This window comes from Python bivittatus, unplaced genomic scaffold, assembly GCF_059951505.1.
Source record: "Python bivittatus isolate LINGU-HERP-01145 unplaced genomic scaffold, Pbiv_v1 ctg000000_np1212, whole genome shotgun sequence".
Classification (NCBI taxonomy): domain Eukaryota; kingdom Metazoa; phylum Chordata; class Lepidosauria; order Squamata; family Pythonidae; genus Python; species Python bivittatus.
This window is the reverse complement of record NW_028277028.1, coordinates 6,668,223-6,685,380: the sequence shown is the minus strand read 5'-3', so window position 1 is coordinate 6,685,380 and position 17,158 is coordinate 6,668,223. Positions and strand designations below refer to the sequence as shown.

Here is a 17,158-nt window from a genome sequence, read left to right as displayed (position 1 = left end):
GGGAGGCCAAGGGGGTGCTTGGGAGACCCAGTGCAGGTTGAGTGTGAGTTAGGGGAGGCTGGGGTGCTGCAGTGCATGTGCAGGAAGGCTGGAGGGGGATGGGGTAGCAGGGCACACATGAGGAAGGCTGGGGGTGTGGATGTCATGGCAGGGCGTGTATGCAGCAAGGCTGGCTTGTGGATGGTGCAAGAAAGCTGGGGGGACTTGCCAGAGCAACTTGCGACTTTCCCTGCTGGCCTCCCCATTCACTTTGCTTGTGGGAAGCGGTATGGAAGGATACAAATGGTGATCACCTGACCATGGGACACTGCAACTGTCCTAAGTGCGAGCCGGTTGCCACGTGCCCAAATTGCGATCACGTGACCATGGGGATGCTGCAATGGCTGGAACTTCAAGGACCAGTCGTATGTACCACTTGTTTAGCGCCATCGCAACTTCAAATAGTCACTGAATGAGTGATCAGTAAGCGAGTACATAAATTTTAAAAATGTGCTGTTCCCTTGTTCTCTGCACCAAGCTTTTGTCATGGAGTGGCCTAGTACAGCAGTGAGTCTTTGTTTTGCGGCATCATATTGACATTATAGAAGACTAATCATTTGTCAGGATTCAAGCAGCAATACCTGTACCATTCAGTTCTATTTTAAAGGCTGGAGGGTTTTTTCTTTTTTAATGAATCTTGAGCTTCTTTGAATGCTAAATGTAGTTCATCGTGTATAGAATATGTAAAAACCATTCAAGTTCCATGGAGCATCTCTTGGACTGTTTTTGTAACCTTTTGCTTATATGTCATGTTCTGCTGTACATATTATCTGCTGCATTCCTTCCATTTTTCATTTTTTTGCCTGTCTTGAATTGCAGCCATACTGTGTCTGGCTCTGATGCAAATTAAACTATGCTATGGGGAAGCAGAAGGAATGAACTCTGCTATGTATCTTTTCATTTGTAATTCCCATAGGCCCAAGCTAAGCAACGAGCTGGAAGAGCTGGAAGAACAGGCCCTGGCAAGTGCTATCGACTCTACACAGAGCGGGCCTACCGTGATGAGATGCTGACCACCAATGTGCCTGAGATTCAGAGGACTAACCTGGCCAGCACGGTATTGTCTCTCAAGGTAAGCGCTGGTGCCTAAATGACTTCATGCTTTTGTTCAGCATCTTCAAAAAAAGTCTTACCCAACTGTCTTTATAAAGGTAGAAGTTGAGGGATTTAACAACAAATTAATCTATAAAACTGAGAGTCATTTTGGTGGCGGCAATGCTGGGGAACATCTTTTTTAGTTGCCAGATGTGTGCATAATACTCATTATCTTTTTTTTCTCTCTGGCATACTCAGGCTATGGGTATCAATGATTTGCTGTCTTTTGATTTTATGGACGCCCCCCCAATGGAAACTCTGATCACTGCAATGGAGCAACTGTATACTCTGGGAGCTTTGGATGATGAAGGGCTGCTCACGCGACTGGGGCGCAGGGTAGGATTGGCATTGTTCAGATTTTGTTACTGTGGTTGAGCAGAGGAAATCAATATCCAAACTAGTGTAACCTTTGGGAAAGGCTATGTGTATATGACAGCTGTATTTGTACTGTTGTGATTACTTTGTGCAGTCCATCAGCATTTTTGATGGGCTCCAATCTCAGAAGCTGGAGATGGCTTTACACTGGAGGCAGAGGAAAGATGATAGTAACAGGAAGTGAGAAGAGTTTATTAGGCATTGGAATCATTCTTTGCATGGCCTCGTAGGGTAAGAGAAGGATGGTGGTACTTCACCCTACTCTGCCAGTAGTAGAGGGAAACATGTTGGGGGAAAAGCACAATAATGTGTAGTGCTCCTTCCCAGAAAGTTCAGTGTGATGTTTCTATCAAATTAGTTTTTGCCATTACTTTTCTTAGTGACGCTATATTTATTTAAAGCATTTGTTCACCACTGTTTAGTCTAAAACGAGCAGCTTATGCTATAATAAAAGCAAGACAATCCTTGTCCTCAGTGTTATCTCTGAAGAGGGAAGAATCTCAGGAGAGAAGGAGAGAAAGACAGACAAAGCCCATTCCAGAAGCCGGCTCGGCTGGTCTCTTTCCTTATCCTCACCTCCATCATCACACAGCCAGTTGACCTGTATGAGGCAACCAAGGACTTTTTCCCCCAGTTTTATTTATTTAAATAATTATTTGTTATGGTGTTATCTTGATTGCTGATATTACATGAAATCTTCTTTGGAAGCATCTGTATTCTGAAAGCTGTCATAATAAATATATAATCATAAATAAAAGGAGAGTGGGAAGCAAAAAGATAAAAGAATTAAGGGCTTAGTTCTTCATGTTTCAGGATGCTCAGAATAAACCAACAGTGATAGAAATGGGCTATTCCAGGAGGCCCATATGCTGATAGCCTACTCAAGGAGAATGCTGGGGATCAAGTTAAAGGTCATACTGGGCAACTACTCCCATTACAAAAACACTTTCCCAGGGAAATTAAAACTGTCTGATCAGCCATAAAACATTTAAAAGGTCAAGGAATGCTGATGAGCTGGGAAAAGATACTGGGAGGCAAGCAGTGTTCTGGGAGAGCAAAGAAAATAACTCCCTAGAAAGAAACTGTGCTTGTGAAACAATGGTCCTTTGTTCTTTCAAAAACCCTTATTGTCTTTATAGTCTTGCCCCATTACTTCACAGTTACAGTATACCCAAATTACCCCACTAGGCACATGATGTGCTATATCCAGTGAAATACCTGTCTGCTTTATCCAATCACATGTCTATTTTAATGTGTTCCTATAAATAGGAATGGTAACCCCACCCATCTTTAGGGCTGTCTTTGCCTTCAGCCCTGTCAATAAACCAATTAGTGCTTCAGTGTAATATGTTCTTGTCTCCAGTTCAAACATACCACTTTAAGGGTTTTTTTTTTTTTATTACACACCTAAGCAGATGGACTTATTGTTGGTATTTACACAGTAGTTAGTTGCAGTGACTGGAAGGAATCCTTAGCAGCAGCGGACAGTGATGATATACCTTACTTGGGAGCTATGGATGGGTGTATTTGTGTATTTTTCACATATAATTGTAAGTCAAGCCTCACACAGGGACACTTCAACCAAATTATGTTTTTCTCCTTCCTGACAGATGGCAGAGTTCCCACTGGAGCCTATGCTTTGCAAGATGCTCATTATGTCAGTGCACTTAGGTTGCAGCGAGGAAATGCTCACCATTGTCTCAATGCTGTCTGTGCAAAATGTTTTCTATCGACCTAAGGTAAATTGGGGAGCAATGGAATGAAAGAGATTGTATCTTACATGGCAACCATGCGCTGGTCCCAGCTAGACTGGGGCAGGGAAGAAGATAACATGCAATTGCTGATCTCATGAATAGCAGATCTGATGTAGAAGTGAAAGGCTTGATTTCCAGCCTTATCCTTATCATGCAACAGCTTCTTGATTTTAGAACAAGATGTTATTAAACTAGGGCTTTAAATTCTCAAGTGTTACTTGGTAGTCCTTGTCACCTATTTATTATGTCAATTCTGTTAGGTAAGTATAATCTAATATAATACAGATAAAGAAAGAGCATTAATTCTAATCATATCCCTTCCAACAGCACTGAATAGTGTAAAATGTGCAGCTTTGTTCAGTTTCAGTTATAAGCACTGGGCAGTGATTAATTTCAGAAGTCAAATAGATCTAAAAGGATGGCTGACTTGCTGATATAAAAGTTTGCATATTCTGCAGAGTGAGATCGTTAATAAAAACTAAACTTCCTGTTTTCTGTGCAGCTCTGCTTATACAGGTCCCTTGGTATTGCCAGTCATTTAGCATTATGTAATTAATTTTGTAATCAAGAATATAAATGATAATATACATTCCAATAATTTGCTTGAAGGTTAAAATTATTTTTAAATTCTGTTTTATCCCTTTTTTGCACTTGCCAGGTTTAAATATACTTACTAACATTTCATTACAAAATATATTCGCCACTCTAGAAAATGCATATTTCTGTACTTGGAAAGGTGGAAGTTTAGTAAGGCTAATTTCATTTCATATATGTAGGACAAGCAAGCTCTTGCTGACCAGAAGAAAGCTAAGTTCCACCAAACTGAAGGAGACCACCTCACACTTTTGGCTGTTTACAACTCCTGGAAGAACAACAAGTTCTCCAATCCCTGGTGCTATGAAAATTTCATCCAAGCCCGCTCACTACGTCGAGCCCAGGATATTCGTAAGCAGATGCTGGGAATAATGGATAGGTGAGTCTGTGAAATAGGGGAGAAATTTGTTTTTCAGCCAAAAAAACAGGTTACAGGAATCTGTATGTGGCAACATCTAGGCTTGAGTATTATCTGAAAAGGTTTTGAAAATATAATAGCTAGCTGTGGAATATAACAGCTAAGTTGTTGACAAAAATTGGTTGGATTGATTGATGGATTGATTGATTGATTGATTGATTCAGGACAGCATAGACAAGTCATACATAATAACCTGAACCATTAAAATGTAATAAAATATTTTACCAGAGACAAATTCATCCAACACAAAAAACAGCAACAACAGAATCAAGACAGGCCCAAAATCTCCCAACTCAGAGCCTGGAGGAAAAGCCATATCTTAAGAACTTTCTGAAAGGTAGGTAGGGTCAGGGCCATCTGAATCTTGGGAGGAATGCTTTTCCATAGGGTAGGCACAGTGACAGAGAAGGCACATCTGTGTCCCACCAGATGACACTCCTAAAGGGATGGGACATGGGAACATGCCCACCCTATCTTATTGGATGGGCAGAAATAATTGGAGATAGTCGGCCCCACAAATAACCAAGCACTGTGTCATGAACGGTTGTATAGGTCACAACCACTACCTGGAATTACACCTGGAAGTCTGCTAGTAACCAGTGCAAGATTGCAAAGTAGAGGTGTTACATGGGTATATTGAGGTGCACTCATAACTCTTCATGCAAGCAGGAATCATGAGTCCAGGAGAACCCCCAATTACAAACCAGGTCTGTCTGGAGTAATGTTGACCCTCTCCAGAACCAAAAATGAAAACTCGCTGGATTTGGTCATGTTACACCTATTGATTGATTTAAGTGCCATCAAGTTGGTGTTGGCTTTTAGTGACCACATAGACTTTGTCCAGGATGACCTCTCCTAATCTAGCCTTTTAGATCTCTCAAAAGTGCATTCATTGCTGTTGTAATTGAGTTCATCCACCTTACTGCTGGTCATCCTCTTCTCTTTCTTTCCACTTTTTCTGCTATTAAGTACTTTTCAAGATAGCATCATATAAAGTGTCCAAAATATAATAGTTTAAGCTGGTCATTTGTGTTTGAGGGAAAACTCTGAATTGAATTGTTTTGTGATCCATTTGTTTTCTTTTCCTGGCTATCCATGATAGTCTCAAGAGCCTTCTCCAGTACCCAAGTTCAGAAGCATCTTCAGAGTTCAGCTTTCACATCCACAGTGTATCACAGGGAAAATCATTGCTTGCACAATTCTAATCTTTGTAGGGAGAGATACATCATGGTATCATGAGGCAAATTAACATCTTTTAAAAGTTAGTATTCTGTACACCAGTGTATACGGTAAAGTCACTGAAGTGGTGGATAGTTTCTGTTTTTTAAAATTGACTATAAATAGTAAAAGAAACAGTGGTCAAGAAATACATCACATATTTGAATCCTAATTGCTTAGGAATGTGCTCACAGTAGGAGGCAACACTTAACTGCCCTTTCCTATAAAATACTAGAATTACAGAAACAATAGAGCCAGTAAAGATAATCCATTGTTGAAGATAAGCTTTAGGAGTTGAATAATACTGATATTTGGGCATGGAGATCTAAAGCAATTTTTTTCTTGGGAAAAAAAACTCTTTTAATTGGAACTTACACAGGGAATGTGTGCCCGAGGATCTCATCATTGAACACATTTGTTCTAAAGTCTTTCATCACACCTTGACTTTGACAGGCACAAGTTAGATGTGGTGTCTTGTGGAAAAGCAACAGTACGAGTCCAGAAAGCCATATGCAGTGGTTTCTTCCGGAATGCAGCCAAGAAGGACCCACAAGAGGGCTACCGGACCTTGATTGATCAGCAGGTGGTCTATATCCATCCCTCGAGTGCCCTCTTCAACCGCCAGCCTGAATGGTAAGGGGGGATTGAAATTAGAGAATGAGGTCTATTTGAATAGCCCCTGAATTTGCCTTACGTGGATAAATAATAATTGCAAAATGTGAAAGAACTGTACTGCTAGTTATTTGGGAACAAAAGATAACAAAAAATATTGCTATGAGTTTGAGGAGATTGTATGAATCTAGAGCAATAGTATCATTTTGTATTTGCAAAGTGTGTGGTGATCCTAAATATGTCTAAATGCCTCTAGAACTTCATGGTCTAGCAGATTTCTTGAATTTGCATAATTTCTTCTACCAGGATAATGAGATATACTGCTTTACCCTCTATTATGGTATGACACAACTCTGTTTTGGTATGATGCAATTGAAAGTTCATGGAATCTGAGGAACATAACCGACTGTCCTGTTTGGCAGGTTGTAATGGAGAGATTCAGCTGCACAGATTCCACAGCAGCTTTTAGATTATAAGCCAGGTTCAAGATTTTACTTTCAACATATAAAGCTCTAAATAACAATCAGAGACCAAAAAATATGACGGACTGTTTTCACCGTTATAGTCCTGGACAATCTATGAGATCATAGCAGGAGATCCTGCTGTGTATGCCTAGAACTACAGAGTGCAGTTTTGTGGTTACTTGTGTGTGGGCTTTCTTTGTAACAGTTCCTATGCTTTAAAATGTTCTATCCCTTGAAGACTAACTTCACATCTTTTAGGCATCTTTTGCTGAAAATTTATTTCTACATCCAGACCCATTCAGTATGAATGCTGAATAAATGATTGTGGTTTCTGTTTCATTTTCTCTTTTCCTTGCCCTCCCCTTTTTTCCTATGCATTTTTATATTGTTTTTAATTTATTATTATGTATTTTATATTTTGTAAACTGCCTTGAGATGCTTTGTCTAGGAAGCAATTTAAATATATATTAAATAATAAGTTTTCCCTCCAAAAGCAGTAGTTCTTAAACTGGGAGTAATTACTCCCAAGAGGGTAATTTGGACATATCTTGAGGCTCATGGGGCAATTTATAATTGCTTGTTTGTGAGTCAAGGATCCAGTTTGAGACTGTTGCTGCCAAGATGCTTGTGTAAAAAAAGGGATGTTTTTTTTTGTTTTGTTTTTTGTGGGAGTAATTACATTATTCAAGACTTGGAAAAGGGGTAATTGACTCAAATGGTTTAAGAACCACTGGCCTATAGCATTATTCTAACTTCTAGAATAGGATTTTAATGTCTGCAGTTAGTTGAGCCAAATCTGGAGCTATGCCTTGCTGTGGATGATCTTCCACTTTTCTTGAAAGGACAAGGTCTGCCACCTCAGAATGTTTCTTGGTCCAGCTTTGGTCCATAATACTTAGGTGGAAGCTAATTAGATTGCTTTTGTACGGTATTAAATGTGAAGCAGCTATACTCCTTTTTAAATAAATTCAGCCTGAATGTTGTTGTGCATGCCTTGGCCAAATCCACACTGTATTACTATAAAATGCCCTCCATAGAGCTGCCTCTTAAAAATGTTCAGAAACTTCACCAAACTGATTTCTGAAGTCCTTACTTTTTGCATCACCTATGGTTCCTTTTAACTACATTGGCTTCCACTTTATTTCCCTGTCCTATTCAAAGTCCTGGTTGTCGCCTACAAACCTTTAAGTGTTTTGTATTAAGAAAATTGAGAATGACTTCCGTCTGTGTGATTTTATTCATCAGCTGTATTCATCATCAGAGGAACTGCGGGGCATCCCACAGTAGTCAGGAGCTTGATGAGCTAGAATGTGAGATGGGATCTTTTTTATTGTAAATACCTGTTGCAAAGTTCAGTGAAGCTTGGTTACATCCAATTTTTTAAGAATCAGACAGGCTGCTTAGATATTTTTATCATGCTTTGATGTCTGGCACAGATTCCTCTTTGATCATACTCAGCTCTTAGATTTATTATATGAAATTGTTTAATAATTTGGATGTTGTAATACAGTATATAGCTTCTATATTTCAGGTATTTTCGCTGTCCTGTACAACATTTAACATATTCTCCAGGTCTTGTGTTTTGCATCCAAATTCAGTAACCCCTGTCAGAAAAAGGGTTGTGAAGAAGTCTGCATGCTGGAAGCCTCTTAATTGATTAATGGCTTAACTTATAGGCTGCTTTAATCACATTTACAATTCTAGATGTCTTACAAAGTACAAATAATTAAGCTTAAAACAGCAAGAAAGATTGATCCAACAAATAGCAATAAGATTGCTAAGACTTGGGTTAGAAAAACAACACCCTGTAAAAAACATAAATCAAATAATACTGCAGAATTCACTGAATACTCAAAATGAGACTTCTTTATTCATGGTGAAAAGTCAAGCTTTATATATTTGGGCAACAGGGTCAACACGGAACCTTATTCAGGAAAAGAAACAAAGGTGCCAAATCTCTAGCTACACTGAATACAATTGTTTGAGAAGGAGAGGCAAGGTACAGCCACTGCAGAGCCAGGCATTGTCTTGGGTGAAGACAAGAAATGATTTCAGGCTGTAGGGCTTTGTCTTTACCAAGAGGAAGTTAGTTGCTGAGTTCCACAGGGTGAAGGGAAAGGCTGATGACTAAGGCCATCCCACAAATTGTTGGAAAGTAAAGCAGCAGGCAGGAGGAGGCTTCCTGGGAATAGAGAGCCTCGTTATGGTGGCTATCTCCGATAGCAGCCTGGATGGCTCTTCTGTGAAAGAAGGATTGGTGTGTGACAATGGGCATGGCATGTAAGAGAAGAAAACTTAGAATCATCTTGGAAAGAGCAAAGACAATAAAATGCAGGTTACTAATACTCAAAATAATGTGGAATAAAACGACTTTTATTTCAGGCTCATAACACTTGTCTGTTTTAAACTTGGAATGTTTGGTACACCCTTTTTTGTTATGTTCTTTGGTCATATTTTGTCATATCCTTTTATCATCATATTTCAGTGACAGGTTTATCTGTGGGGGTTGAAAACCTGAGGTCTTATTTTTCAAGAAAATAAGTTCTGACAATGTTTGATTTTTGCCCTTGTTTTATCTGAGCCAACAGGTGCTTTAAGAATGGCAGTCTGCCTATATGGAATGTCTGTGGAAGGCAGAAGAGCTCTGTTTCAAGAGAAAATGATGTCCTAATCCTTTTGTTTTTTCCTCTTAGGGTGGTGTACCATGAGCTTGTGCTCACAACCAAGGAGTATATGCGAGAGGTTACCACCATAGATCCCCGCTGGCTTGTGGAGTTTGCCCCAGCCTTTTTCAAGGTTTCCGATCCCACAAAGCTGAGCAAGCAGAAGAAGCAGCAGCGCCTGGAGCCACTTTACAATCGCTATGAGGAGCCCAATGCCTGGAGGATATCACGGGCATTCAGGCGTCGATGAGCCTTCATGCTTGTACAGCACAAACTGTTGGATATCTCTATATCACACACTCTGATCTGGGGCATATTTGGCCATGTACTGTCACTTTGGTGGTTAGGTCTCAAGGCAAGAGATGGACGAGAGAAATGCAGCGCTTGAAAGGCACTACCTTCATCTGACTGATATCATGGTTAATTTCAGAGTTGCCACTTATTGTAGACAGACATTTTCCTTCTATTTCTATGCTGTCCAAGGATCAAAAGTTAATAATATCAAACTTTCTCGGTTAATAAATTATTGTTTGAATGTTAGTTTGTAGGCTTCTCACATTGAAAACTAGCTGTGATTTTGGTGGAAGTGAGAAGAATCCCCACTCCTGCATGTAAGGAAGCCATATTTCAGAGGGCGATAATACTGACTGCCTTTTTTTGAACCTCAGCAACCCATTTGGGGGGTGGAGGGTGGTTGTTATAATGTATACTAACCTAAAAAAAATGTTAATTGGCATCCTAATTATTGCATTAAAGCAATATTCCTGTATTTTATCAATTATTTTCCCAAGCAGTATTTTTTTCTAATTTTAGATGAGAAAACAGAACAATGTTTCTGTTACTCTTCTATCTTTTTCTACTGGTCTGTCTGCAGTTATTGGACAGTGCTTCCTGTCTTCTTAGTGTTAGGTAGGAGCCCAAATTTGCAGAACCTGTAAGAAAGAAAGAAGTTCATGGGGGATCAGGGAACTGGGTAGCATTTCTTTGTCTGCACAATAAGGGAAGCTTTTAAAACTTCTTGTCTTCATTGTTGTGGAAATTTCCCCATAATTTTAGGAGGGCAATATAACATATTTGGGGAATTATTAATTATACTACTTTTTTTTTTAAAGCTCCTTTCTTTTCCATTGCCCACTCCCAGAACCTAAAGATACTAAATGTACATTAAGAAAGGACCAGATTTATCTATATGTCCATGAGGTAGTGGCTGTTCATGCAACCATATGAATTTTATTGCTACTTTGATTCCATTCCCATTATATTTTTGCAATCTATTTGCAATGAAAAGATGAGTTTAAATGGAGACCCCTGTGGGAGGGATTAAAATTAATTTTTTCTCATCCAAGACTCTGAAAAGGTGAATGATCCCTATCCTGCTTTTTAACTTTGTTGGGGTTTGTTTGTTTTTTATTTTTTTACATACATACATACATACATACATACATATATATATTTAAAATAGCATTTTGCTTATTGAAGATTTCGTATTCTTGTTTTATTTCACTTCCTAGCAAAAAAGTGGCAGGAAATTCTACTATTGTTGTTCTGTGGTTTCTGATTTTTGGGGTTGTAGAACCACAAAAGAATCAGGGAGGACTTTATGTGTTTGAAGTCAGCAACTTGCCTGCCTCTACTCTACATGAAGATCTTTAATTATTAACATCAATTTTGTACAGTGAGAAACTGCCCAAAATAAATTCTTTTTTTACAGTATCTTCTTATACCATATATTTTTTTCTGAGGTCTTGAGGAAAAAGAAGAGAGTGATATCCAATGACTTTATTTGGCTAAGTCTATTTATCACTGCAAGAAGCTAGCATATGTCAGCTAAAGGCAGCTTGAAATTCCTAGCTACAGTGCCAAACAGTGAAAACATCTGGTTTGAATTAATTTATAAGAATAAACTGGTATGACTTGGAGAGTTGGAAGCGAAATAATCTTCTGCTTATAGCTAAAACTGTTTAGAGAATTGGCTTTGTGAGGAGGCGGGGTGAAACTGACATACCCCAAAGTAATTTTAGGATTGCATTGGAAAAGGGCAGAAGCTGGGCTAGGACAGGTCTCAGATTACAAAGGCTTTGGTACATGCCATGTTGCCCACAATGATATTCAGACAAATGCAATCTGATCTGTAGTTTTTATTTGAACATTCACTACTGTGCTATGCAACTCACACAATGTATTCGTAATTATGCACTTCAGTTATGTTAATAAAAAAAAGGGAGACTAAGTACTCTTAATTTCTCCCAATACTGACAATTTTTTTTTTTTTTTGAGTGCCTTCAAGTCAGTGTTATTTCCTGGCAACTTCCTGGATAGTCCCTGCAGTTTGTATACCAAAACATTAATTTTCAACAAAATAAGTATCACAGCTGAAAGTGATCCTAGCTGATATCCTTGATACTTCTCTAGTTGTGAAACAGCTAGATGCCACCATGTGGTGGCGAATTGTTAGTTGATAGCAATTGCCTCTTCGAAAGTGTTTTATCTTTAAATTTAAAGATTAAATTTATCTTATATGCCTCCCCAATGGGACATTGCATTCCTTTCCTTTCCTCAAAACACATGTAAAACCAGTGAAGTTACAGAAGCAGCAACAGCAGCAGTTAATTTCAGGGTTGTCTTCACCTCAGACTCAGCTCATCGGTCTTCGCAGGCTTTGGGCAATCTCATAGGTGCTCAAGACAGTCTACCTGCATGATGTATCATACATATCTCTTATTTTTTTGTTCTCAGCTTTGAGTCATCTGAGATTGTTTTTGGATTAAAAATTTTTCATAGCTTTGTAGGCCCTGGACATTGTGTCCAATGAATAATTGAACCCTGCCTCAATACAGATATGCTGCAGATGAAATGCATAAAATGCAACTTTCCATTAAAATGCTGACCTTACCAGTACAACCATAGGCTAGTCTTGGGACAACAACACTATTCAGCAGTATCCACATATAACAGAGTGAGATATGCCTCAGAAACCAAAACACTGAAAAATAAATTGAATAAAAATATGTCAATATGCTTCTCTGCTGTACATCTTTATTTCTCATTTCATTTGATAGCTGGTCCAATTGACTTCGATGCATTTGAAGACATATCTATTTTTTGGGGGGGTCAAAAATCCCATAAAAACATCCTCAAAATTGAATCAAAGGTCCATTTCAAAACAGTGAGTGCTCTCAGCCATAAAGGAAACAATTTCCCTCTCCTTGGATTAGTATTTTTCTCTCTAAATGGTCTCTACAACAATAGAATAGTCCACTGTGGTTTTATTAAGATGAAAATTTGTTTTGACCATAGCATTTGTCATCTGATGTAAAAAGGGCAATTTTGTTAGGATGGAATTTTGAGTCTCCCATTCTGGATGTTATCATCGTGTTATGTTTCACGGAACTGCCTGGTCTGATTCAGAAGGATAAAAAAGAATTTTTAAGAAGAGAAGCCCAACAGTCTAAATGTGTTCAAGTAGTATGTGATTTGGGTTTGGTGCCTTTCCAACTGAAAGTCTTTTTAAAATGAGATTTTAAGTGGATTCGTTGGAAACTATTCCAGAAAATCAAAATCTGAATGTATAAGGTCACATGAAGAAATTCTAGAAAAAGAACTGAATTAGAATCAGATAGTGAAATGAACTTGTCCTGTTTTTAAAGCACTAAAGCTCCACATTTAAATTTATTTGTAGAAGAATCCCTGCATTCACTTGGTGTTGTACATTACATTTTACCAATAACACTTTTATCATTCTTAATCTCATCATCTTCTGAATATTTATTTTCATGATGAAAATGGTATAGTTCAGTGTTTCCACTTTTAAAAATTATGAAGGACCCCAAAAGAGCTTTGGTTTGTAAGGGTTATATTTATTGATATTTACTATACTAAAAATTAAGATCAATGCATTCATAGAATATTTATTGACTCATGTAAATGCAACAGTATTAATCCCATTAGATATTAACATAAAATATTTTTCATAAAATAGCCCTGTATTTTTTAACAAATAAAAAATAGTAATGAGAACATTGTTTTAAATTTTTGCAAATATCTTCAATATCTGGCAAATAATTTTGATTTTGCAGACCCCTGAGAAGGTATTGGGGGACCCCCAGGGTCCTTGGACCACAGTTTAAGAAACACTGGTATAGATTACATATCTGATTTTGGGTGTGTAATCATAGGACTATTAGGAGGAGAAAATCTATTTAGTTTTGCCAAGGAAAAGATATTACTCCACTAAAAAAATTGCTGCATATTTTATTCTTAAGTCATTGCAGGATTTTATATACTTAAAAAAAATTTTCAAAGGAATAATTTAGTTAAATATTTTAGAACGTGTCAGGCTGCAGTCATTCTTCCCAACTAACATTCCCAGCCAAAATAACTAACAAAACACTATTGAGAATCTAGCTTTGTCACGCTGATTTTTCCCCCAGTTGGGTTAATGGTTTTATTCTGTTGTTCTGCTCTGGGAGATAATGAAAAAAAAGTAGCTGAGAATTCAGCATTGCAAGAATTCAGGAATTATGAGTAATTAAAATTATGCTGTTAATTTGGAGGAGGGTAGAAACTAAGTAACAATAGACAGTACATGTCCTTGAACCAACTGGTTAGCACAGGAAAATGATACAGCTGGATTTACACCATACAGTACAGAAAGCCATAATGTGGTTTCTTTGGTGTGTTGTGTTGTGAGAATCCAAGTATTTTGGCACTGGCACCCACGAGAAGGAATAAGGGGCACTGATGAAAAGAGTGTTGCAACAGCAGCTGCCCTTTTGAGATGTCTGCTCTAATATTCTAAAAAGGATGCTTTTAAATTTGCAGATGATAAATTTATACCTTTAGAGGACATCATCTCAATTCAAAATGACTACTTTGACAGGCTGGGGCATTGGGCTAAACCCAACACGATGACATGTATAGCAATTCATCATCATCATCATCAACAACATATAGGTATAGGACTGGAGAGAAACCTAGGGCTAGTAATAGAACATCTGCTGAACATCAGCAATCTGCATGGTGAAACAGCTAAAACAGCTTATGCAATCTTGGACTGCATTAGTAAAAGCATTGCCTTAGGTTCACAAGAGGTAATTCCATAGTTCTCTGTGATGCTAGACCATAGTTGGAATTCCAGCATCATGCTTAAGATAAAATGGAGTAGCTGGGGTGAGTTCAAAGAGTTAGCAATATCACAAGGGGTCTGGATACAAACCTTCAAAGGAGTTGGGCATCTTTTGCTTGCAAAGAGAAGACTGAGGAAGAGAGAGTAGTCTACAATACCGTACCTGAAGGCTCTCAAATAGGACTTCTTTGAAGTACAGTAACACATTTAACATGCTAGTTTAATTTTGAGTGTGGCTTTTTATTTTATAGTAGGAGGTCTTGGAGAGCCAGTTTGGTGTAGTGGTTAAGGCATCAGGCTAGAAACCAGGAGATCGTGAGTTCTAGCCCTGCCTAGGTATGAAGCCAGCTGGATGACCTTGGGCCAGTCACCTCTCTCAGCCCTGGGAAGCAGGCAATGGCAAATCACTTCCAAAACACCTTGCCAAGAAAACTGCAGGGACTTGTCCAGGCAGTCACCAGGAGTCAACACAGACTCGAAGGTCTTGATGGGACAGATGGCAAATGCGTATTGGCACAGACAAAAAATTAAGTGAATGCAGAAAGAGCAAAGCGGATTTCTGAAAGGGCAAAATGTGTTCCGTATTTTAGATTTTTAAAAGATGATATCTCACCTAATGATACATTTCAGATTAACATTTTCTCCCTGAACATATTTTCACTGGAAAAGGTCCTCTTCTATTTGAGAAACTTATTTTACATGCTGTATTAGGAAACCAAATTAAGTAAGAAAAACATCTTTCAAGTCCCATCACAGGCTTACCAAAGAAATACTTTAAATGTACAAAACATAAAGGTGGAATGGAACACTATGAAGGCTAGTAGGGAGAAATTTATAACCTTCTGCCCTGTTTGCACTTTATGTGCCTATTTTGTCCCAACCCCGTCTTCTCCCAAGGACCCACAGCAGTGTTCCGAGAATGTAGGCTATGCCACTCCACTGATGTCACATTACTGGCCATATCTATGTTGTTTTGAGGCAGAAGAACATATTAATGTGCTCCACAAAGTGAAAATGGACAATACTGTCCTGCTTCAAGGACTCACAGGATATTGGGTAGTTCCCAGAGAAAGTGGAGCAGGATTCTATACCCAAATTTGTATTCCGTGACCCAGTCAGTGTGATTGTGCAGTATGGAATCATCAGTAAGCAGTTCTGACTGCATTCAGCATATTGTATGATCAAGGCCACCGTCTGTATGAAGCATACTTCTGCTAGGCAGTCTAAAGTTTTATCAGTAAGCTTTTTCCAGTCGCTGCTTTTTCTGTGAACTGTTTTCACCTTGACTAACATATTTTCCCAAGCAAAGTGAAATTTTCCATTATGCTCCGTTCCAACCAAGGGCCAAGTTTATACCATGCTGAATTGAAATGTTGCCTTGATTTGGCAGATTTTGTTGATGACTTTTTTTTTTTTTTTACTTTACCCCTGGCTGCATTGGATTTTCTTGCTTAGGCTGTGCTAAGTCAATTGGATCAAATACTTTGTTTAAATTGGTGGACACAAATTCAATCTCTTAACCAGTAGTTGCTGGCAACTCTGAAATACTTTCCACTTCAAATTCAGAATCAGGAGTTTCATGGATTGCACGTTTGTTACCACTCTCACTATCCTCTCAATTCAACCCTGCTTCATCTTCCCTCTGCCCCGAGGAACCCTGTGTTGTCTGACATCAAATTTAGAACTTTTTTTATTTCCTTTTGATGGACCTTGGAAGGAATAATGGAAGATTTTGAAGACGGAATTCCTGAATATGGAGAAACCAGCTCTTTCTATTTAGAAAACATGGCCAAGCCAAGGAGAAGAGGGCCGAGATTAAGAGCATTGCAGAAATCCTTGCCCTGAAGGTCTCAATCTTAACTTTCAGCAACTCTCAGAAAACAGTCAAGCAGAGAAATTTGGGCCAAACTGCTTAAAATGGAGCTAGCAGTTACCTCACATTCTACATGACTGCATTTTACAAAGATGTGCAAAGGTGTAGTAAGACTGCGAAACTCTTGGTTTATGATTGCTTATTTCTTACCTGCATAACTCCCTCCTTTTATGAGTTCATACAATTGGTTCTTAACCCCAAACCCCACTCATTTTACAATGTAATATATTTTTGTTTTTTTTTTAAATGAACATTTTTAGAATAGTCAGGGATAATTAAAATGATAAAAAAGAAAAAACATTGCAGAAAAAATGGTCGGTTACATACTAGATGAAGATTGCAAACACAAACAAAATAAAAGGTAGCCCAGGTGAAGGCACCTAACACTGGAAGTTCATTATGAAAGAAAATGCGTGTGTCATATTTTCAGGAACAGGTTTATTTAATTGCCTGAGTTTTTCCACCAGTTTATCCACATCAGTGCCTTCAGTTTATTTTGTCTATTAATATTCATTCCATCTCTAAATTTATCCAAATGCCTGAAGCAAATTAAATCAATGATTTATGAATTAATGGATTAAATTCATAAAGTTTGGTAGTGCTTTACTGTTAAGGTTAATTAAATCCCTTAGGATGGGTGACATTTCCATAATTTAGCTGAGTACTGAAATCTGGATTTTTTAAAAATATAATCTTTGTTAAAGATGTTTAAAAAGGAAGATAAAAAGTAATACAAGTTAATATAAAGTAAGAAAAAGAAAAGAAAAAGAAAGAAAGAAACCAAAGAAAAAGCTAAAAGTACAAGAAAAGAAAAAAAGGAAAAGAAAAATAGAAAAGAGAGAAAAAAGATATAAAGAAGTAGTTTCCAATCTTCTTTACAGCAGTTATAAGTACAATTATAAATTTACCTCTTACTCTATGCTTAAAA

General features: G+C 38.0%; 1 protein-coding gene across 1 annotated transcript in view; it reads left to right on the top strand.

The window, feature by feature from the left end:
- The window catches only part of DHX8 (DEAH-box helicase 8), a 33,225-nt gene extending 21,808 nt beyond the window's left edge, over positions 1-11,417 (top strand). The window contains exons 18-23 of the mRNA XM_088141842.1: positions 956-1,111; positions 1,333-1,470; positions 3,120-3,248; positions 4,040-4,236; positions 5,947-6,126; positions 9,263-11,417. Of these exons, the coding sequence (XP_087997968.1) occupies positions 956-1,111; positions 1,333-1,470; positions 3,120-3,248; positions 4,040-4,236; positions 5,947-6,126; positions 9,263-9,482 (1,020 nt within the window). The 3' untranslated portion in view covers positions 9,483-11,417. The remainder of the gene's footprint in view (positions 1-955; positions 1,112-1,332; positions 1,471-3,119; positions 3,249-4,039; positions 4,237-5,946; positions 6,127-9,262) is intronic.
- The last annotated feature ends 5,741 nt before the right edge of the window (positions 11,418-17,158 follow it).